Consider the following 24,202-nt stretch of genomic DNA (forward strand, 5'->3'; position numbering starts at 1 on the left):
CTCAAACTCACAGCAATTTACTGCCTCAGCCTCCTAAGTGCCGGGGTTAAAGGGCGGTGCCACCATGAGCAGCAGTGGCGGCAGCAGCAGCAGCAACAACAGTTTAAAGCCAGAGTGAGGAAGGAACACCTTTGTTTTGCAGCAGTCTTTCAGGCTGGTTGAAAAGAATGGAAAATAGAGAAACCCAGCTGGAAATAGGGTCACTTTTTTAGAGGATGACTCCTTGTTTTTGTTAAGTAGAAATGGGATGGAATAAGGGAATTTAACAATATTTAAGGGGTGGGTTTGGTAAATCTTGGTTGCTGAAGAACTCATACAAATGCATGATGTAGGTGTAGTTGTATTATGTCAGCAGAAAAACACAGTAGGAAATGGTTGAGGTCTCCAGAGTCTGGTAGCACTTTTCAGGCACAACAAAAGTTCTTTAAATACTCTTTTGGGCCATTTTGTTCATCCTGCCTTTCTAAGTGTGTCCTACACACGGAAGCATTCTTCTGCCTTATTCCGCAGGGAGCAACTTCTAATTCTACTTTAGGGCATGTCTGACCTTTGCTTACTATTGGGGTTTTGCATCACAAAAGAACTTCAATACCAGTTCAGCAAATGAGAGAGGGGGGCCGAGATACACAGACTTTTATTTTGTATTGCAGTTGGCTGTTTCTCTGAGGCCACTAACCATATAAGGAAGAGCAATGTTCACCGTCCAGCTTTGAGCAAATGAGTAGGGGGAGTCTACTTGTAGAGAAAGGGAAGTCTTTGTCAGGGTTTTATTGTTGTGAAGAGATACCGTGACCACGGCGAGTCTTATAGAGGAAAACTCTTAATTGGTGCTAACAGATCAGAGGTCTAGTCCATTACTGTCATGGTGGGAAGCATGACAGCATGCATGCAGACAGATGTTGGAGAAGATGCTGAGAATTCTACATCCAGGTCAGTAGGCAGAAGGAAGAAAATGCTACACTGGATCTATTCTGCAGCATCATGGCTGCCGTCCGGTCTCTGGTGAAAGAAGACCAAGAAGTTCAGCAGGCACCAGTCAGACCGATATGTGAAAATTAGGAGAAACTGGCGGAAACCCAGAGGCATCCACAACAGGGTTCGGAGAAGATTCCAGGGTCAGATCCTATGTCCAACATCCGTTACAGGAGCAACAAAAAAATGGAGCACGTGCTGCCCAGCGGCTTCCGGAAGCTTCTGGTCCACAATGTCAAGGAGCTGGAAGTGCAGCTGATGTGCAACAAATCTTACTGTGCTGAGATCGCTCACAATGTGCCCTCTAAGAACCGGAAAGCCACTGTAGAGAGAATGGCACAGCTGCCTGTCAGAGTCACCAATCCCAACGCCAGGCTATGCAGCGAAGAAAATGAGCAGATGGCGTGTGTGCATGTTTGTGTTCAAGTAAAACCACAAAACTGCCAAACAAACGAACAAACAAACAAACAAAAGAAAAGAAAAGAAAATGCTACACTGGCCAGGCTCTAGCTTCTGAGACCTCAAAGGCCAGCCCCTAATGATGCACTTTCTCCAACAAAGCCACGCCTACTCACTCAAGGCCACACCTCCCAACAGTGCCATTCCTTTCTTGTGTGCCTATGGGAGCCCTGTTTAGTCAAACCTGCACCGGGAACAAAGAAGAAGAAGAAAAGGAATATTTTAAGAAACAGCGTGGATTTTCCTCATTGCATTGACCCAATACCTGATAAGCAACTTAATGGAGTAGGGCAACACACGGTGGCAGGTGACAGGAGCTGAACAACGCAGGACATGGGAGAAAGAGAGAAGCCAGCACTCAGTGGCTTTCTGTTGTTACCCTTCTTATTCAGCACAGAGAGGTGAAAATGGAGGTCAGCGTGGATCCTGAGACTCCATGATCAAGAGCAGAGTCAGGCGAAACAACCATCTGGTGACGCCATCATAAAAGGCGTGAAATACAGATGTTGGTGGGTTCAGAGACTGGCAACTAGTGACCCACACCCAGAATGACTGTGACCTTTCATTTACTGCTCTGTCCTTTCCTTGGGAAGCAGTTTGAGCAGTTTCATTCTGGGTGGGGCTGGTGTGGGCAGCAGGAAGCGTCACACTGTGGGAGGTCTGAGTGCTTAGCTGACTTCACAGCTCCTTTCCCCTTGACCTTTCACCCGTGCACCCCAAAACCCAAAGTTCCTCTCTTACTCTCTCTACATTATGCAGTTCTCTTTGACCCTTTGAAAGCTATCAATGTTCAAGACACCATTAAAGTTTATGATTCTTACTAAAACATTTCTGTGGCCACGGATGTAGCTCAGTTGGTAGAGTGCTTGCCTAGCATGCAGGGAGCCCCTGAGTTTGATACCCAGCACTTCATGCAGAAGCAGAGCACACCTGCATTTCCAGTACTCAGGAGACAGGCAGGAGGACCAGAGGCTCACATGGTCCCCTGCTGCAGAGCAAGTTTGAGGATAGCCCGAGACGTATAAGGTTCTTTCTGGGGTGTATGTGTGTGTGGGGGGCTGTAATTGTTCTATTCCATACTGTAATCCCCTCATGTTGGTCCTTGTTTTATATTGTTACGTGAGCATGGTTAAGGAGGTTCTGTAAGGGGGCAGACGGAGTTTGAAGCCTTGTGTATAACTTACTTAAGGAAAATTTCCTCAGTTTCTCTGAACACCCTTTTCTACATCTGAAGATTACTGTGAGCATTAAATTAGATAGTGTGTGTAAAGTACCTTCCAGAATGCTTGGTGCCTTGTTCAATGGTTAATGTACAGTTGTAAATATTTACTTTTACTCAACTACAATGAATTAGCAACACCTGCTGTCATTGGCGGTTGTTTGTTGAAATAAGGTGAGATTTATTCTGAGGGGTTGCATACCGTTCATCATGCTGCGGGACACAGCAGCACGTGGTCACATGGCAGAGGCAGGAACTGATGGTGGCTGCTTGCTTACCACTATGTGACTCAGGAAACAGACTGAAGAGAAAGTCTGTAAACCTCAAGACCTGTCTCTTAAGGGGTTCCACACTCACCCCAAATACTCCACTGACTGGGGACCACGTCTTCAAACACATGAGCCTATGGGGGCGTTTTCCGCTCAAAAAGCAATGCCTGCTTTAAAAATGTACATTTTTTTTTTTTTTAGAGTAGGAGAAAGAGGAATAGTGGTTTGGTTCATTTCAGAGAACTATATGTTTTTATCTGTACCCCAAACTGGACAGGACAAAGTGGTTGTGTTGAGTTATTATTATTATTATTATTATTATTATTATTATTATTATTATTATTATATCTTTTCAAGACAGGGTTTCACTATGTAGCCCCAGCTAATCTGAAACTGGTTATGTAATCAACTGCCTTGAACTCAGAGATCCGGCAGCTTCTACTTTTAGTGCTGGAATCAAAGGTACGTGTGTCAGCACTCCTGGCCCTTCTAAGGTTCTTGTTTGATTCTTTGCCTTTTTGGGCGGAGGGAGGTGGGTGTTGGTGGCAGGGTCGTTAGGATCATATTGTTTTAGGCTGGTTTTGAACTTGTGTCTAATCCTCCAGGCTTGTGCCCTCCTAGTGCTGAGATTACAAGCGTGTTCCACCACCTGCAGCTTTACCGAAGTTCTTGATTAAAACCTCCACTCTCTCTAGACTCCACAGCCCGATCTAATAATTTACCTAGCCAGCAAGTCTTCTTTAATTCGTCGTCACATAGTAAGCACAGAAAAAGCTGTAGGGTATCACCTACCTAGCTGTGTGCGGGTGTCTAAGCGTCACCCTGGCATAGCATTGGCGTGGTAACTTCATTCCCAACCCTCTTCCGACTTCGATGCCAGAGGCAGCCCGAGAAGCTCAAGGGAGCCAGGCGCGCTCCAGGCCTAGTTCACAGACTAGCTCTAGGCACGAGGCTGCAGTTGCTATGGAAACGGCGAGAAAAAACAAACTGGGCTCCCCGCGGGCCTAGGCAGGGCCTCTGAGGACACTAACGGCGGCGGCGGGAGCACCGGTGCTAGAGACGCGCGGCCGCTTAGGGCTCACTGCGGTGCGGGCCCCAGAGTCTGCAACCCGCCCCGCCCCCACCTGAGCCCCACCCCCAGCTCCTCCCCCACCGCCCGCGAGTGTCGGTAGGTACCACCGCGAAGGACCCACTCGAGGCTCGCCACTGGGCGGCGCTGGCCAGAGCGGAGCGCCGGGGTCAGAAGTCGTCTCTCTGCTTCTGTCTGCAGATTATTTAGTTTATTGATATTAATTTAGTTTGGCTATAATTGAGGCTAGCCTGGAACTTTTTAGGTAGTCCAGGCTGGCCTTGAACTCGGGGCGATCCTCCAAGTCCTAGCTGCCCTAATTCTAGGATGAGAGACGTGCGCCACTGCGCCCGAACTTCTTAATGCATTTTTAAGTATTTCGTTTTCCTTAAAGGAAAATCCCCGCAACCACAGTCGGGATCATAATGGCTTTTTTGGGGGGGTGGGAGTGGGAGTGGGAAGCGAATGAGCAGGTGGCGTCAGAGTGCAAAACGAGGGGAAGAAAAATGAAGCCGTTGGGAGAAACGACGCCGACGTGATGCTAGGCACTGAATCTCGCCATGTTAATACTGTGCACTTGAGTCCGGGTGCACGGGTGCGCGCTTGAGTGCGCGCGCGGCCGACGCTGTCCCTCCTGTCCCGGCTCGCGCAGGGGTTTAAAGCCCGAGCGGCGTGGGTTCCCAGACAGCACATCTGGATGCTGCGGGGCGGGGGAGACAGGTGTGCGAGCCTCCGAGCGCTGATTGGCCGTCCGTGCCGCGCCTTCCTTGAATTGCTACCTACTGGGGCTGGCCCCGCACGGCTGGCCCTTCTTCACCTGCCGGTAGCTTTCCTTGTCCCCGCAGGAGGCGGTCCACGAACTGGTGTTGCAGGCCCGTGAAGTGCGTGCGGGCCCGGCGTCCCTCGGGGAAGATGAACGGTCCCAGTTCCAGGTCCAGCCACCTGTCGCAGCCGGTGGTGAAGAGTGTGCTGGTGTACCGCAATGGGGACCCCTTCTTCGCCGGGCGCCGCGTTGTCATTCACGAGAAGAAGGTGTCCAGCTTCGACATCTTCCTCAAGGAAGTGACCGGCGGTGTGCAGGCGCCCTTTGGGGCAGTTAGGAACATCTACACCCCGAGGACGGGCCACCGCATCCGGAAGCTGGACCAGATAGAGAGCGGGGGCAACTATGTGGCTGGGGGCCAGGAAGCTTTCAAGAAACTCAAGTGAGTCTGTGTGCCCTGGCTCTGTGGGGTGTGGTTGGTAGGAGGCGACCTCCGGATGGGTCTAGCAGGGAACTGGGAGCTGGCAGTTGCTGGCAGAGTCGAAATTGGAGAAGGGATTTTTAACTTCAGTAGCAGTAGGTGCAGTTTTTAAGCGAATGGCTAAACAGCGTAATAGCAGCAGGATTATTTTTGTTATTCCGAGACAGTGTCTGTGACACTGGTCTGAGACTCATTAGATCAGGATGGCCTAAAACTATCTGCAGTCCTCCTGCCTTAGCCCCCAAAGTGTGGATTACAGGTTTATTTATTTATTTATTTAAAGCCCTTTACCCTAAAACAAAACAAACAAACAAACAAAAACATAACGAATTAATCCAAGGGCTGGATGCTCTGTGTTATGACTTCCCTCCTCATTGTTTGAATTCCTTCATTGGGAGCAGAATGCACAAAGCCAGGTGCTGTGTGTGCCCTCTTCCTGTATCCTGGGTGTTTGTGCCAGCCAGAAAAATGCTTGGAAAACTTTGCCCACTGACTTTTGTGTCTGGCCCATGTCTAATCTCTAGGACTCACGGGCTACTTTCCGGACAGGAAGCCCTCTCAGTCATTTACCCGAGTTAGCAAGGAAGCTTAAGGTCTGTGGAGCTGACTGGTCTTTGAAGACCTTCGATCTGCACTCCGACACCTTTAATGCGAGTCAGAAGTACAGGAAGAAAAGTGCTTAAGTTTATGTGGGAGTGGAGAGCAGAGCGTTGTCAGGAGTGGGCAGGATAGTAAACTACCTTCCATGAGTATTTTAAAGACATGCTGCTGACATATACTTTAGGGAATCCACCCGTTTCAGTGATAATGCAGAGAATCGTCACTAGAGATCCATTTTCACAACATTTCAATCACTCCCTGAAAAGAAACTGGCGCCTCCCAACTTCTTCTTCCTCCAGGTGTGAGACAACCACTAAAGCTATTTCTCGTGTCTGTGGGGTAGACTAGAACTTACAGTTCTGTGGACTTAGTGTCTGCTCTGCTCACCACCACAACCCTGAGCACGCCCATGTCTACGGTTGAGCAGTTTCCCAAGCTACGGATCTAGTGATTTTCCTTCATCCTCTACGGCTGATGGATATCTGGGTTGCTCCCTTTGGAGCTGTTATGAAGAATATTTCTGTGAATGTCTATTTACCGCTTTTCATTTCTCTCAGTTGTATCTACCAATGGAATTGTGGAATCATAGAGAATTCTATATTCTGTAGCTTTAAAATAGAATATTTCAATTTAAAGTTATCTTGAGCCCCAGGATTGAGCCAACGGTTAAAAGATGTTTACTATAAACCTGTTTTCCTGTGATTATTTTCTAATTGCATGGAAGCATTTTTTACCAAAATACCATGAAAGTTCCTTATTGTTGCCTGTGCTCTCTGGCTTGCACAAGCCGAGCTCTAGGGACCCTGCTCTCTGGGAACGGAAACAGACAAAGGATACTTCTGAATTCATTTGTCTCTTCTCTGAGACAAATGATTTATCTAACTCTTGAGAAAAGAGCTCAGTGGAACCCTGTGTGTAAAAGAAACTTAGAACTGTCCCGTGTTGTTTCCTCATATGGGCCAGGCTGCTCTTTAACCCCACAGTATCCAAGGATGACTTCGAACTCCTGACATCCTGCTCCGCATCCAGAAGCTTAGAACTTGAGACAGAGGACTTAGACTTTGTCAACTCCTTAGAGCTGTGTCCTTGAACACATTGTTGGAATAAACTGGTTGATTTCTTGCCAGTGTGGTGAAGGTGGGGATGTAGTTCGGTTGGGAGAGTGCTGCCTGTCATGTACAAAGCCCTTGATCTCCAGAACTGCAGAATACCAGGTATAGTGCACACATCTCTAACCTGGTCCCTTAAGAGGTAGGACAGGCCGGTCATAAATTATGGTCATTTTCTGCTACACAGAAAATGTTCAAGGTCAGCCTGAACCTTATAATCCACCTGTTTTTATCTCTCAGTTGTCACCAAACTTGGTTTTATGTGGCACTGGGCCAGCCTTGGATACATGAGACCATACGTTTAAAATGAAAAAAAAAAGTAAAAACTAATTTTTCTTGTATTCTGACATCTTGCATTATGTCTATATTTTGGATTAAATTATTCCCATAGCTGGGTATAGTGGGATTTGCAATCCTAGCCCTTGGGAGATAAAAACAGGAGGAACAGAAGTTTAAGACCAGCCTGGGCTTCAGAGTAAATTCAAAGCCAGTCTGGGCATCGAGAGCTCCAAGAACAATGACCACAAAACCAACAAAAACATCTACTTAGATACAGAATAATTTATAATATTATATAGTATAATATGTAATATCACACATTTATCATAATACATATATAATAATACACACAGTACAGTAGCAATGCATAATGGAAATCTCATTCAGGTTTGAACAGCTGGAAACTGGAGACATCAATCTCTTTGTCTGTGTGGTGCTACCAACAAAATGACAAAATATGACTTCAGACCAAACAGAACTTGCTTTATAAACCATTTCTTATATAGTAGACCTGCAGGGTTAACATTTGCTTTTAATCACATATAAGCGCACAAAAATCGAGTTTGTTATTGAGACCCCATGGTTAGTTTTCTATGCCAACACTGGAGTTCAAGTAGCAGCCAGCATTTCTCCGTGCGTGAGGGACACCATGAAGGAATAAGTGCTGAGTGTATCTGAAGCTGAGTCTGGGTGCTCACGTAACAACCAAAGCAACGAACGGAACGAGAGAGCCTGCAGAGTATTGAGTGCCATTCCTGGCCTCCACTTTGAGCCAACACTGTGTCAGAAAAAGATCAATTTCCTGCTGGGATGTCTTTTACCTAGACTTTTGATGCCATCTCCAAACTTCAAATCTTTCTTTTACAGCACTTTCAGAAAGTTTTTCTCAAAACTTTTCTTGGGGCCAGTGGGATGGATCAGTGGGCCAAGATGCTTGAGCTGTAAGCCGAGGGACTTGTGCAAACCCACGTGAAGGTGGGAAAACCCACCCAACAGAACTGTTCATCAACCTGCACATGTGAGCTGTAGCATGTGCCCGGCCAAGCACACACACACACACACACACACATATACATGCTCATGCACACACACACATGCACACACACACATGCACACATACACACATGCTCATGCACACACACACATGCTCATGCACACACATAAGAGACATCTAGAATATAAAACAGTAGACATTCTCCCGTATACAACAGAATTTCTTAGTTTTTGATAGAAACACCTCCAGGAAATTCACAAAAGGCTCATTTCATTTCTGAGCTCCCTTGTGCACACTGTCTCACACAACTGCTGTTTGCATAGGGAAACAAAGCTGGATTTTAATATTAGTAAAATTAACCAACATTCTGTCAAAAAACAAAACAAAACAAAAACAAACCAAGTATTAGCCAATAGTAGACATATTCAGTAGCCAAAGTTAATTCTAATATGCAAACTTGGATTTGTTGCATTTATTATTATTGTGTGCATTTATGTGCAGGTATGTGAGTGTCACAGTGTGAAGGTGGTAGTCACATCACAGGACAGCTTTGGGAGTCAACCCCCCCCTCCCAGTGTAGGTCACAGAAATGGAACTCAGGCTTGATGGCAGGTGCCTTTAGCATTTGAACAAACTTCTTGTGGCAACTTGTCCACTACAGTAGTTAAGCTAGCTGAGATTCTAACTGTGGTTATAATTTTAAACTAGATTTATATTCTTATACTAAAATAATTACTTAGATTTGCTTTTTAAATTATAAGACAATTTAGCAAGCATTTCAGACTGGAGTTGGATTGCCCTAACCTTAGCAGAGAATACACATTTTCAGGTTGTGTTCAGGCACAGGTCACTGGTTGGTACCCTCAGTGGAAAGGACAGGGTAAGAGGCTCAGAGGCCCACTAGCCCTGCCCCCATCTGTCTGTAAGATGATCCTGTGCTCAAGCCACCCCACAGGACTGGGCATGCCAGCATCACTGGGGAGCCTGCCTAGTCTTCCCCAGGCTTTACCTTGACACCCCAGTCTGCCGTTCCCGGGTGTTCACTATTTCCTCTGATCTCACGTTTGTCGTGAATGGGATTAAGAGAACTGACAGGGTCATAGCTAGCGAGTCATTTGGTAGAATGCTCTCGTACCCTGGGTTTGAGCCCCAGCACCACACAGCACAGTTGTGGTGTCACACGCCTGTCACTCCGGCCTCCAGGAGGTGGAAGCAAGGGGATCAGAAAGTCAAGGTCACTCTTGGTGAGGCACTGAGTTCAAGCTTAGTTTTTAGTATATAAAACCCTACCTCTTATAGAGGAAATAGAATGGGAGACGGAGGAAGAGGGGAAAGGGTAAGGAGACAGGAAGGGGTAGAGATGGGGAGGGATAGGGAGAAGGGAAGTCAGTCCAGAGAGACCTAGCCAAAGTGAGTCTTTCTACACCAGTTCCCTTGGAGTTTAGGCTGAGGCTTCAGCTCAGGTTGGTGAGGCTTCGTGAATGCTACTCTCAGGATCTAGTACCTAGTGATGGCTGCTTCAGGCTTATTCATAATGCTTTTTCATAATGCTTAAACATTTCATGTAACTGACTTCAAACCTGTAAAAAGCAACCCTTTCTGTTCCCTTCTAGTTACTTGGACATAGGCGAAATCAAGAAGAGACCAACAGAAGCTGTTAATACTGAGGTAATGTAAGTTCCGCTTTGAAGCCTTAAATTAATGTCATCTTTTAGTTGATGTTGCTTGTAGCTCGTCTGGCATGTGGATAATGCTCTACAGGTAAGATAGGAGTCTCAGATGTATGTGAGGGCCTCTATATGCTTTAAGGAAAGACTAGTCATTTCTTTGTTGGACTGCTTTCAGAAATGAAAAGATAATACCCTCAGGCATTCAGGGTTAGATGAAACATTCTCTAATTTTCTCATTTTTAGCGTTGTGTTTCTAGATGAGACCCATACAAGTCTCCCTGTTCAGCTGAGAAGATTCTGAGTATGCTGGATAAATCTTTGTTCACTAAGGAACCCCACCGTACAGCTTACCCATCAGAAACAGCCAGGATCACACTTCCAGCCCTAGTTTTTGCAACAAGACAACGGCTGCCATGTTGGACTTGCTGAATCATTATTTTCAGTTTCTTTGAGACAAGGTCTCTCTACACAGTTCTGGCTGTTCTGAAACTCCCTATGTAGATCAAGCTGGCTTGAAACCCTCACAGAGATGGGCTAGCCTCTGCCTACCAGGCACTGGGATTAAAGGTGTGTGGTACCATGCCTGGCTCAAAAATACCTGTTTTGCTTTGCTTTAAATTTTTACACCCCCTGTCCTTTTTTATTTAGTTAGTTGTTTCTTTGCAGATAGGGCTTTGCTAAGCTTAGCCTCAAGCTATTGCATCCTAGGCTTCCCTTGAACTCACATTTCTGCCCCAAGTGCTTCAGTGAGGCAGAGAAAGAATAGATCAGACTGGAGTCTGCTCACTAGCCCAGGTGGACACTCTTTCTATCCAGTGCTCCCTAGGCCCAGTACTGTTCGTATGAAAAAAGCAGTCCTTCCTCCAAAGCACAGCCCTCAGAGAGGCTGTGCACTGCCTACCGAGTTCTCGTTCTGCTTAAGCATGTAACAAGGCCAACTAGACCCTTCCAGGAAAGCCACCTAAGATAAAATTAATCATCGCTGTATTTGAAGAATGTGAAGTTACGTTCATTATTTAACAAATATTCGCTGGATGGTTTATGGAAGAGGTGCTATTTCCAGATCTTGTTTAAAATAATATTTTTGTCTGCCTTGTTAATTTTTCAATGCATGTCACATTAATTGTCCATGAAAATGATAAGCTTCAAAGCTCAAAGCAGACAATAATATACATTCGTTTCTGGTTTTTTTTTTTTTTTTAATCATGTCTAAGGAATGAACACTTTTAATAACTATCCAGAGTGCAAAATAAAGAACAGATTAGTAGATTAGTTCTGGACAGGAATCTTATCCACGCTTGTTTGAAATAGGCCACCTTGGTTACAGTTTGTGCTGGACCATGGATGTCTGCTGTGAGCAGTGTGAATTTTTCCGCACCTGAGCTTCTGTCTCTGTGGTGAAAGCATTGAGCCTGGTAATGTGGCTCAAGTGCACCACAGGGTTACTGACAGTAACGTGTACATGTGGTGTGTGCTGCTGCAAATCTGCACATCAGGAAGATCAGAGTTGTAGACGTGTGCCCAGAGGCTAGGGAGTGAGTATTGGCAAAGGTTCGCTAACCAAGCTATCTCCCAGCCCCATGGATGTTATCTTTTAAAAAGTTTATTTGTATTTTTAATGAGTGATTCCCTGCTTGCATGTGTGTGTGTGTGTGTGTGTGTGTGTGTGTGTGTGTGTGTGCGCGCGTGCGCGCGCCACTGTCCTCAGAAACCAAGAGGGTGGCACATGCTCTGGAACTGGAGTTACAGATGACAATAAGCTGTCCGTCATGAGTGCTGGGGACCAGACCAGGACCTTCTGCAGAAAAGCAAATACCCCTAACCACTGAACTGTCTCTCTGGCCCCAGGGTTCTTTTTTGATGTGACATTAGGAGGGCAGTTGTTCCTCTGTGTTGCTGCTGTGCTGTAGTTTTATGTCAACTCGACACAAGTCATTTAGAGGAGGGAACATCACCTGAAATGCCTCTGTCTAAGATGGAGGCCACAGGAGAGCCCGAAGGTCATTTTCTTGATTAGTGACTGATGTTTGAGGGCTCAGCCCATTGTGTGTGGTACCATCCCTGGATAGGTGTTCCTGGGTTCTGTAAGAAAGCAGGCTGAGCAAGCCACGAAGAGCAAGCCAGTCAGTAGCATTCCTCCATCACCTCTGCATCAGCTCCTGCCTCCATGTTCTTGCCCTGCTTGAGTTCCTGTTCTGACCAGCCTCAGCAATGAAGTATGGTCTGAGAGTTTTAAGCATAAATAAACCCTTTCCTCCCCAAGTTGCTTTGATCATGGTGTTTCATTGCCACCATAGTAGCTAACTGACTAGGATGATGATTTGATTTAGAGACAGTTTGTGTTACATTGATCTCTTCAGGGTTATTGTGTTGCTGTGAAGCTATCTGTGGGCTCTTCTGACAGAAGCTCCCATCTGTTCTACTGTAGATGAAAATTTCATTCCTTACCTCTGTCCCTCTTGTCCCATCTAAGGAGAAGGTCTCCCAGACAGTGACATTTGTAAATAGTTATTTTGAGTCAAAGTGTCTTTAACATAAAGATGCCATAGCTCACAGTGTATAGAGAGGGAGAGGACAGGTGCCCTAACTCTAGACCACTTGGATGTCCTTGGAGCTGTTTTGAGTGTGTCTTATAAACCAAATGCTTCATGGCTTTGCTCAATAGGAGGTTAGAGTTGGGTTGGGTTAGAGACAGAAACAGGTGACTGTGTTACTTCCTTTCTGATTCCTGTGACCAGGTAGAGCAGAAGATGTAGCTTAAGGGGAATTCATCTTATTTTACTGTTTAGAGGATTCATCCAGTATTTTGGAGAAGGCTTGGGAGGTTTCCATAGAAACATGAGGTCGGGACCCTCTCACTTCAAATCTCCTGGGACAGGGAACAACTAAGCTATAAAACTCAAGGTAAACTCCCACCCCAACCCAGTTCTTCATGCCAGGTTTACCTCCTAAGTGATCCACAGTCTCCCCCAACAGCACCACACAAGCCTGTGGGGGACATTTACATCCCAACCATAACCTTAACTATGGTCTTTCAGAAGCTTAAGCCCTGGCTAGAGGTATGCCTAGAGGCCTGAAGAAGTGCAGATAGAGTTTGCATGGGTTGATATGTGTTTTCAATACGAGTCTGTTATTTTTATTTATTTTTTTATATTTTTATCTTATATTTTTACGTTTCTCTACTAAGATATTAAAAGTTATTTCCTTCTATAAATCATAGAGGAAATTATTTAATATTTGTCTCTGAGAGAAGAAAGAGTGGAAATTGGCTTGGAAGGACATGAGGACACGGCAGCCTGTGTCTGCCAGGTTCAGATGCTAGGCAGGCAGAAGGCCAGCTGGGCACTGGCAGGAAGCTGTGTCTCCCACACTGTGCGACAGCTTCGAAGTGCGCTCAGGGAGGGCCTGGGCATGCGCACACTGCCTTTCTCCTGACCACGCTGCCACACAGCCTTGCTGCCCCCATATTTTAATTGCTAAATCACCCTGACCTCACAGTAAGCACCAGCGAACACCCACTCCCATCTTGCTTCGAAACAACGATTGAGCAGAGAATTAATGTCTGCTTCCTCTAGCTCCTCCTCAGGGGCCTTCCTCAGAACCAAAGCTCTGCATAAAGCCTCACCCCTCTCTCTCAGCATCCTGTGGTTTTCTCAAGCTCTGTCCATTGTCACACCAAGTCAACAGTCCGATCTTGCTTCTTAGCTGACTCCACCCGATTAGCCCAAAGAAGTGCATTGGAACCACGTGTTAGGCATTTCTAGGAGGCCCACTCTTAACTTGTACCTGCAGGAAACAGCTTTAATTCTCTTCTAATTTCAACGCTCCTCATTGGCTGACTTAAGCAAACAACCATTTTCTGTGTGCATAGCCTCCCAACCCCCCTTTTCTGGATTACACATGGATACAATTACACATAGATGCGATTACACGTAGATGCGATTACACATAGATACGATTACACATAGATACGATTGCTCACCTTTTCTGGATTACACATGGATACGATTACACATAGATGCGATTACACATAGATGCGATTGCTCACCTTTTCTGGATTACACATAGATATGATTACACATAGATACGATTGCTCAAGTACCTTGACTGTCTTTATGGACATGTTGTTTCGTTTTATGGCTTGTGTTTTGTTGCAGGTAAAGTTTGTTACATTTATTTTCTTACCAGTATGATTTGAAGTTACATCAAATGAGTCCTACTCGGTCCACAAGGATTTCCTGTGTGCCAGGCATTGTGATGTCTCCTGAGGACCAAATACAGTCCAGGCCGACAGAGTTCGCTTAGTTTAACTTAAAACTTGGTTTTAAGTTGATTTAATTTTCTCACCTTTGCTGTGAAATTTGATGTCAAAAAACATGTTTGGTGCAAGAACACATTTTGGGGCCCGAAGTGCAGTTTCTGAACTTTTAAAATGTAGATGAAATATGTTATTTATCAGAGAACAAAGGGACTGGTATTTGAAGAGCAAGAAAGAATTGAGTCCTGGGAAACTCATGTGACTTTCCCCAGGTTACAAGCCTGTGATTACTAATAGGCTCTAATGAGGATGATGTCTGGACTGGGACCCACCACAGCCTTGAGAGCGCTCAGTACTTTTCCCTTGGTCTCTTGTGAATTCCTGTAGGATGAATATGCCATGGTGATGTCTTCTTCTGACCTTGCTGCCTCTAAAGTATTGGTCAAGTGTCTGACTCACCATGATTCCTACGGCTTTTGTCTGTTCAGTATGCCATCAACCCAGAAACAAAGTCCTCTCCATGACATGGACATAAACGCCCCTCCCCCTCCTCCACCATATTGGTGGCATTTACCAATGGTTTATGGAACTGGAGGGCACTTTTGGTGTAGACATTTCAGCTGAGAGTTAGCATCACACTCTCCCCTCTTAAGGTATAGCAGCCCAGGCTCCAGCTTTTGCTCACACTTGTGAGTGAACCCTTTGTTCTCTCCTTCCTCCCACGAGGTCCTGAGCTCCTCCCATCCTGTGTTCCTGCCGACTCGAACACAGAATAGTTCAGGGCTTCATTTTGTTTCCTTGAGTCTAATTGATCCACACACTGTAGATCAGTAAAGGTATTTGCTATTATTTAAAGACACTAACTATTTATATGATGTATGTGTGTTGCGGGGAGTTCAAAGGGCAAATTGCAGAAGGTGGTTTTCACATGGATCTGAGGATTCCACACTGGCACCTTTGCCTTCTGAGCCACCTCAGCAGCCCAGACAAGGTAGTTTGTATTCTCTTCCCTGTGCTGACTTTCCAAAAATCAAGTCTGTTTAGATGCTCTCTTTCTTCGTTTGCTGGTCCTCATCCACTGGTAGAAGAGCCCCAGTGACCAGTAAAGAGATAAAGAGGGAATGTTGGGCTTGTCCTTCTCCAAGTGACCTATACCTGGCTCTACACCTGGGAGCATCTTTGGGAAGCCACCTGCTAGTTAGGATCTGAACGTAGACCCCAGTGAAGGCCTTTGTAAGGCATGACAGCCCCTGTGGGAAAAATCATGCTGCTGAACCATCTTGGATATGCCCAGCTCACTTTAGAGTTTTCTTTATGAGAATGGGGGTGACTTTAGTTATGTGGGGAACACGGTGGGTACCAGGAGGTGGGACAAAAGGGAAAAAGAAAGCACTTGAGAGTAGGGACCCGAGCTGTAGCTCGGGTCACCAGCTTGAATGAATGTCCTTCAGAGGGCACATATCATTACTGAGACTTGTCCGGTTCAGTTTAATCATTAGGCATGATCTCTAATGAAATATACCATGAAATTGCTACCTAAAGTACTTTGGCTGGGACTGGAATTCTAGACATTAAGCTGAGCATAATTATTAACCATGCTACAAGAAGGCATGGGGACTCTGGCTGAGCTCACTCATTTTTACCTTGCATATGCTGAGTTCTCAGAGGAGTTCCAAAGGGGCAGACACTAAAGGGTTAAATAGCTTTTTCTTTAACTCTAGGAAATCATTGCAGATGGTGTCAGCAGACTTGGGCATACTAAGTTATGGAAGAGTAAAAGAAAACTACAAATTTGTCTAACAGCAGTGGGAGCCTCTCTCTTCTCCTTACCTCATCCCTTGTCTCAGCAGAAGCGTTTCCTGAGAAACATTTCTTCATAAGGCAAGCTAGGCCAATGCAGGGGTCGGGATAGTTCTAACACATACAAGATGTCACCAAGGCTTTCTAGAGAGATTTTCTTTCTTCTTCTTCTAAAGAACAATTGACTATGTTGCATTTTTCTTTTAGAACTATTTTTATTTTTATTTAAATCATTATTATTTACATGTTTTGTGTGTGATCATGCTTGCCCTATGATGCTGTTATGAAGGTCAGAGAAACATTTATGTCAACCTGGAAAATACTAGAGTGAAAACACAGCGCACCAATGATGCTTAGCAACTGTGGTTTGGGTTTGGCCAGCAGTCAGGGTGTCTGATGCCAATATTTGCAATCCTCTTTGCACTTAGACACCATTTCATGACCCTTACTTACATGAATAAGTTGTTCCAAGTAACAAGAGAAATCCAGTGCATAAATCAACATTTGGGTTACTCAGGTTTCAGTTTGTCTTCCGTATCTCCTGCCCTCTCATGAGCACTGCTCCTTACAGCTCACAAAGGGGCTACAGCCTGCACAGGTCGCTACCCTGCAGAAACAACCAAAAAGCATGTCTTTATAGTACAGGCTGTATGTCATCACTGTGTAAAACTCCAGTGCAGGCCTGCACTCAGGGCTGGGCTACTGACTTCCATTTCGTTGGATTCATCCCAGGTTTGCAGCTGTGTACCTAATGTCTGGCTTGGTCAACAGTGAAAATTCCCACATACCATCACGAGAGACTCCCTTGTGAGCAGCCAGCTAGATCCAGCTAAGATATCATCCCATGATTACATAGTTTGGATGTTTGTTTGTTGAAATAAAGTCAATCTCAGCCCACCTGCTAGCTGGGGGCAGAATGTTGAGTGTCCAGGACTGTGGGAAAGAGACAACTGAATCAACTCAGCACATTGCTTGATGTTTAACGGGAACCTCTCTCTCTCTAGGAAATTATAAATGGAAGCCTATATAGCATTGTGATTCTCTCTTCTAGTGACAGGCGTTTGGGGAGTTCAAAGATTTATGAGCTTTCATTCCCATCCTTGCTAGTTCAGATCCCACATCCTAAGGTAACTCGTCTTCCACGGTTTAGAAAATGTTATGTGCCCTGCCTCATGTGAGTTGAGTTTACAATAGTGAGGAAGGCTGACAAGGGTCCACCCAGCCTTCTCAGCTGTCTGTTACAAGGAAGGCTGCTACTGCCTGAAGAAAGATGGGGTGGTCAGAGTCAGAAAGCACAGGGTGCTTTGGGCAGCTGCTAAAGGCACAGTGTCTTCAGCAGCCCCCTTGATGATCTGATGCTTTTACCGAGCCTTGTTAGCAGGATGGAGGAAAAAGCACTCAGAAGAAGATGCAGCCTCTCCCGGACCAAGACATAGGGAGGACAGAGCCAGTGTGGCAGAGGTGGAGTGGTGTGAGAGCAGGGCTTGAGGAATGGGAAGAAACGAAACAATAATGTTACTATAAATAAATAAACAATAAACTTTCCCCTACAGCTAGTTAGAAGCTGTTGATGGGGTTTCAGCAGGGAGAGGACACAATCTCTTTTGTCACCACTGTGAGGCTGGAAACCAGGAGACTTCTCAGGGGTGAATCAGGCACTCTTGTTCCAGAGGACCTTGTAATCCTGCTGTCCTTCATGTCCTGAGGCTCTTACACTCTTTCTGCCTCCCCTTCCTTGGGTTCCCTGAGCAGGATTTGATGAAGACATCCTAGTTAGAGATGAGTGTTCCAAGAGCTGACTGCCCTCCCGCCCACCGTGTGTGTGTTGTCTGGCTGCGAGTCTCTCCATCTATTCCTGTCTGCGGCAGGAGGAAGCCTCTCTGATTGATGAAGGCTGAATAACACACTGATCTATGAGTATGGAAGAATATCAGTTAAGAGTCATTTTTATCCATTTTTGTTTGCTTTTAGTGTTCTGCACAATTTTTATGTCAACTTGACATAAGCTAGAGTCATCTGAGAGGAGGGAGCTGCACACAAGCCTGTAAGGCACTTTATTAATTAGTGGTTGATATAAATGAGCCCAATCTATTGTGTGTGGGGCCATTCCTGAGCTGGTGGTCCTGGGATCTATAAGAACGCAAGCTGAGCAAGCCACAAGGAACAAGCTAGTAAGCAGCATCTCTCCACAGCCTCCACATCAGCTCCTGATTCTAGGTTCCAGCCCTCTTTGAGTTCCTGTCCTGTCTTCCCTTCAGGGATGAACATTAGTAACATGGAAGCTTAAGCCACAAGTTTGTTTTGGTCATGATGTTTCATTACTGCAATAGTAACCCCATCCAGGGCAGTAACCATACAAACTATGTTTCCACTCATAGACACAAGGGTGGCTTTTTGTTTGAGAAAGGATCTCTTCTCTTTGTAATCTTGGCTGGTCTGGAACTCAGTATATAGACTGTGCTGGCCTTGAGCTCACAGAGATATGCCTGCTTCCACCTCCTGAGAGCTGGGACTAGTAGCAATTACTATGATGTCCGGCCACTCTTGATGCAGACAATCAGAAATACCAGAACAACTACTGGAATATACATTGTCTGAGGCTCTACCAAACTGGGACTCTGCTATCAGCACATGTGATTTCTATTCTATGTATTTAGTTCTTTACCTGGGTTTCCCTGCAATGAAGCGGGGGTTGCCACCATTCCAGTTTGATGGAGCAAACTAGTGAGCCCACAGTTGGAGAGACTCACTCATTATTATCTGGCACTGGGCAAAGGGAAGCATTTCCAGGCAAGCTAGAAAAGTTTAAACTGAAGGTGATCACTCAGTCTGTTTGCTGTACGAGTGCCTAGTCGGGCAATGGTCTTTAAAACTTGCCATACTTGATCAGATCATGATTGAAAGGAAATGCAAAAGGAAGACTGAACATTGGGAAGTGAGTCTAGACAGGGGCATGTTTTCTTTTGATAACCTCAGGGCCCTTTTACAAGTTGGCAGTGACAGTCTTGCCTAGAGCTATTTTAGTTGTCCTCTTAATTGGACTTCTTTTTTTTTTTTTTTTTTTTTTTTTTTTTTTTTTTTTTGCCATGGCTTATATTCCCCATAGGACCAGATATTTATGTTGAATGTTTCCACTGCAGTCTTTGAAACGGCTTTGCCACTTCTACTTAGAAAAGACTCCCACGGGAAACTGAAAGTATTTTTACATGGAAATTTACTATTGAATGCAAAGAGATTAGAGACAGGGATACTGAGCCAGGAACCACTGATTACACTGTTTCATATTAAGGGCCATTTGGTTACCTTAACTCTTTTGGCCAGAAGTTTAGAATAGTATCAACCATGTTGTCAGGAACATGAAATAACTTGTTAGGCTGGTGGACAAGATTGGGGAGGACCATCCTGTGCTGCAGACAAGCTAAATTCCAGCCTCCACCTCAAAGCTTCAGAATATTGTTGCATCTCTTCTATGGGTTGAGTGTGAAATGTTCCCCATAGGGTCATGTGCTTGATCCCTTGGTCTTTAGCTGGTTGGGTATTTCTAGGAGGTGTAGCCTTGCTAGAGGAAATGAGCCACTAGAGGATGGCCTTGAGGTTGACTCACTTCCTGTCTGCTCTCTGCTTCCTGGCTGCAGGGGCAGTGCTGTCAGTTGGTCTTACTACTCCTATGATTTCCCCACCTCCATAGAATTTATGCTTAAAATGGAGCTAAAATCAACCTTGCCTAAAAATAACAAGCAAACTGTTTTCCTGATACATGAAGATGGTTGCAGACAGTCTGGGCTTTATACATTACTATCATAAGGTTTTCCAGTGTCCAGCTTAGAGTCATCTGAGGAGGGAGTGTCTATTGAGGGATTGCTTAGATTGGACTGGTTTACGAGCCCTTCTTCCCCCACCCGTGGGGGACTGACTTCTGACTTGATTGATAATTGACATAGGAGGGCTCAGTCCACTGTGGGTGGCAGCATTCCCCAGGCTGGAGGTCCTGAGCTGTATAAGGAAGCTAACTAACATGAACCACAGAGCAAGTCAGCAAGCAACATTCCTCCAGAGTTTCTGCCTCAACTTCCTGTTTGAGTTTCTCGCCTTACTTCCCTGTATAAGAGACGGTAACCTTGTAAATTGGAAGAATTTTTTTTCTCCCCTAAGTTGCTTTTCGTTAGACTGCTTTATCAGAGCAACAAGAAATGAAGGTAGAATACCCAATTTTAAGGTTCAATCATAAATCACCTCATAAACAGCACTGCATTTTATTCAGAGATCTTGTAGGAATTAAGGAAGGGCCCAGAAGAGTGGCTTTTTATTCATGATTTTTAATGAAATACTGGAAGGCTGCATGTTAGACTCATCTGGAAGCTAATATAGCAGTGGGTCGGATGTCAGCCATTGGATAGACCCTTGTTTTTCCTCCTCTCTGTTTTTTCTGTTTGTTTTTTTCTTTGTCGTGTAGATCATCACAGAATGGCTGTGGAGTTCTGCTATGAGAGGGAGAGGGTGGGGGAAGGGAAGAGGACAAGCCCTCTTCTTTTTCACACTTCCCTGTGTCTTCATTTACCAGCTTAGGCTGCTTGGTGAGAAAGAAGGTGGAGGTCGTATAGCATCTTAGACTATGAGACAGGTCATGGTCATTACAGACAGACATAGTCATTATGAGACACCAAACGGACTGATCTAAGAAGGGTCTGTGAGCGTGGTGTTTGAACATGGCTCATTGCTTGCTGACGAGCAGAGTGGAGGACACGCTGTGGTGTCTCATGCACTAGGAGAACCTCTTTGTGTCTTCCAGTTATACAGGCAAGGAATTATGGAGTGGCCTGTTTAAGTCAAAGAGAGGCTAACTGGGAGAGGGCGACCGGACGGGGTCAGTGTGTGTCTTTATCATACTGGACAGAACAGAGACAGAACACGTAGTACCTGGCTTCCTTTTCTGGCCACATTCCTTTCTCCCCATATATTTTATTCGTAGAGTGAAGGCTCCTGTTGCTTCGCGGTAATCATTGTAACTCCTCTTCGTGGTGAAAGCACCTACTTAGACAACTGCAGTTCAGCCTCGCTGGGAACACATGCAGGTCCTGCCATGCTGGGTAAAGGTTTATCACACAACTGAAAACCTTGACTAAACACAGTGCTACCCTCTCTTGTTTAGATCAAAAGTGTCAGTTTAAAACATCATTCCTGTGAGTGTTGCTTTTCTACCTCACAGCTGCAGTGGTTCTCCACCCTCTTGTCTCTTCCTTTCCTTGAACTATGATTGGAATAGAAAAGGAAATGGGATATTAGGGAGTCAAAGACATTGGCACACTACCAGCCTAAGGTAATCTGAAGAGGAGACATTGTCAAGCAGAGCGGAGAGCCTTCCCATGGGCAAAAGAGTTACAGTGTAAAAGTTCTTAAGTGTTCTTCCTGGTGGTCCACGTTCAAAGGCCAAATTTTCAGATCGTTTTGGGAACAAAAATTCCTCTTCTCTTTGAAGCTGGGCAGAGTGACTTTTTAGGGAGAAGTTGCTCAATCAGCACCATTTGTACATCGTGACCCTTTGATTTGATTTATTATTCTACTCCCTATGGGTGTGAAGATTGCAATTCATCATTTGGTGCATACAGCAGGTTTTAGAGTCAGCCTGAGGTTGTTTGGTGCCTGGTAACCTAGAAACCTAATTGCAACAACAAACTGTTTAAAGGCAGGGACTCTCTGAGAGCTTACAATAAAAGGGACACCAGGGAGGATCAGCCAGTGGCTGGCCAGTATGTCCTTCAGACAAGATGACTCCTGATTTATGTTCACTGGTGGTTGGGATGCCGCAGTTCAGAGGCACGTTTAATACATTAAGGAGGAAAAAGAAAAAAGAAAGAATGCCATTGAATGTAATAGTTGGTTGAGGCTAATACTTTTTTCCCCCCACCAGATGAGTTAAAGAGAAAAGAAAGACAGGAAGGAAGGAAGTGATCATGGAAGGAGGACAAGACTGCTCCTCAGTAGGGTGGAGAAGAAGGTTACTGTAGATACGAGGAAGAACATAGGCAGAGGCAGAGACAGAGGCATCTGGGAGAGTCCACAAGGAACATGACCTTGAGCCAGGCCATGTGAGGAGAGGGGGTGGGGAGAAGAGAGAACAGAGTGGGCAGAGGGGAGAGGAGAGAAGGGAAGGGGGAGAGGAGAGCAGGAGGTCAAAAGGCAACAAAGGGCCTACATAACCAAAATGGCTCGAATACACAGAAAAGAGCAGTGGGGGAGGGGCAGCCCCAGACAGCGGAGGGTATCTGTTAGGTGTGCCAGCCAGGGGGACCCTGTAGAAAACAGGGGCTGAAGAATGCTGGGAGAACCTGGTGGCCAGCCTCAGCTTTGGAGTGTTAATAGGCAGCTCAGTTTGCTGGTTAACCCTAACCCTAACCCTACCCCCTCCCATGCCTACCCCCTCCCATGCCTACCCCCTTCCAAAATTCCTGACCTTCTGTCTTTAACCATTGTTCTTACTTGTACATACAAAGAGAATGAACATGCAGATACATTGTAATACATTGGACAATGCCGAGTCCATTCAGATTGGCCTGCATGTCTATGTTTCTAGGGATGACTGCTCAGGACCAGATAGTCAACCAGCAGGCGCATCCCCAGGGAGGACCACCGCTTACCTCTCGGCAGCTATTAACTGCCTGTAGCTCCTCGTCTAGGGGTGGGGCCCTTTGACTTTCCCCCATCCACACTGGGATGGCCACTGTTGACAGGTCTTGTCCAGCAGGCACAGTGTAACTTCCCTGGGACAGCGGGGAGAGCTGATCTCACAGTGGAATTCCTGCTCCTCTGGTCCCCCTGCCCGTTCCTGGGCAATGCTCCCTGAACTTTAGGTGTAGGGTTTGTATCGTGGCTGTACCACGGGGCCTGGGTACCCAACAGTCAGTTATTCTTAGCATCTGTCCTAGTTGTGGCTTTCCGTGATGCTCCGCCCAACCCCCGCTGCAAAGAGAAGCTTGGTCAATGAGGGGTGATGGCTATACTTACCTGCGGGTGTAAGGATGAATATTTAGAATGCAGCTGGCAATTGTAATGGTTTAGGAACTGGTAGTAGGTTCTGTAAGATTCACGGCCTCACTAGTCATGTGCATTTTGCTGTTTACAGCGCCCAGCGCAGACTGATTTCCCCTTTACCCTCAGGTATCAATTGCAAATAGCTTCTTGGTTCGGAGTAAGACCCCCGCGTCCATGTACCCCGCTCGGTGACGGAACCCTGTCCAGCTTGCACCTGTCTCCACAGCCTCTGTGAACTCACACGTGCTGGTCACTGCCAAGATAGAAGTGTCTCATTATTGCTGTAAGGCCATCTTTGCTGTGCTGATTGTCGCTGTGGTTTATGGGCATCATGGCTGGGTAGGGGTAGCGATTGCTCTTCTCCATTGGCAGATGGAAGCGTGTTTTCTGGTAACGTGAGACCCAGTCCTCCCAGAGGAGGCTTTTAGTTCAGTTCCAGCACAAACCCTCTGAGTCCTCCTTCCGAAGTGCCTGGTACAGTCAGCTAATTTTGACAAAGGTGTCAAGAAGATATACTGGGAAGAAGGCAGTTAAGAAACTGGGTTTCCACTACCGAAGTATGAAATCAGATCACCATTACTCTCTGTACACAAACATCAGTTCAAAATGTACCACAGACCTTAATATCAGACCCAAGAGAGGGAAAGCTATTGGAGAAAAATGCAGGGGAGGCCTGCGACGGTGTAGGTACCCGAGAAGGACGTCAATAGGACAGGAGATAATCCTCAGCACCGGCCGTGGGAGAGTAAGCTATTTTAATTGAGGAAGTCGCTCAGCGAACCCTGAACATTCTTCTTTATCTGTGGTGTGTGCTTTGACCTCCTGGATGGTGCACTTTTGATGTGGAGCTGAGGTTCCCTTGACCCACTTGTACCCCTAGGGAATGTAAATATTTTCTCTATGAAGCCGGACCCGCTGGCTAACAACAAGCCAGCCATTGTTCCTCCGTGTTCTGCACTAATAAGCTTGGCATGTGGACGAAGACCCCCTGCCTCTGCGGATCGCCACAAACCTCATGACTGATCTTCGTAAGATAACTGCAAGAAATCATTAATTTGGTGTGAACTTAGTGCGGGTTGTTTGTTCAACTGTCCTCTGGCCTAACAAAGCAAAGGGAGGATCAAGTTTCTTTGACTACAAAACAAAAGCCAGAGTCACAGGTCTGCAGTCGGGGTTAGTCCAGTTACAAACTGGGGTGCTGTTGGCTCCCAGCGGTGAAGTTGTAGAGAAC

At 45.8% G+C, this 24,202-nt stretch overlaps 1 protein-coding gene across 1 annotated transcript in view; it reads left to right on the plus strand.

The window, feature by feature from the left end:
• Positions 1–3,375: 3,375 nt before the first annotated feature.
• Positions 3,376–24,202, plus strand: part of DCDC2 (doublecortin domain containing 2) — a 134,491-nt gene continuing 113,664 nt past the window's right edge. Inside the window, exons 1-3 of the mRNA XM_080917758.1 lie at positions 3,376–3,381; positions 4,834–5,193; positions 9,828–9,882. Coding sequence (XP_080773884.1) covers positions 4,901–5,193; positions 9,828–9,882 — 348 coding nt within the window. The 5' untranslated portion in view covers positions 3,376–3,381; positions 4,834–4,900. The remainder of the gene's footprint in view (positions 3,382–4,833; positions 5,194–9,827; positions 9,883–24,202) is intronic.

Source organism: Micromys minutus (genome assembly GCF_963924665.1).
Source record: "Micromys minutus genome assembly, chromosome: 6".
In the NCBI taxonomy this organism is placed as follows: domain Eukaryota; kingdom Metazoa; phylum Chordata; class Mammalia; order Rodentia; family Muridae; genus Micromys; species Micromys minutus.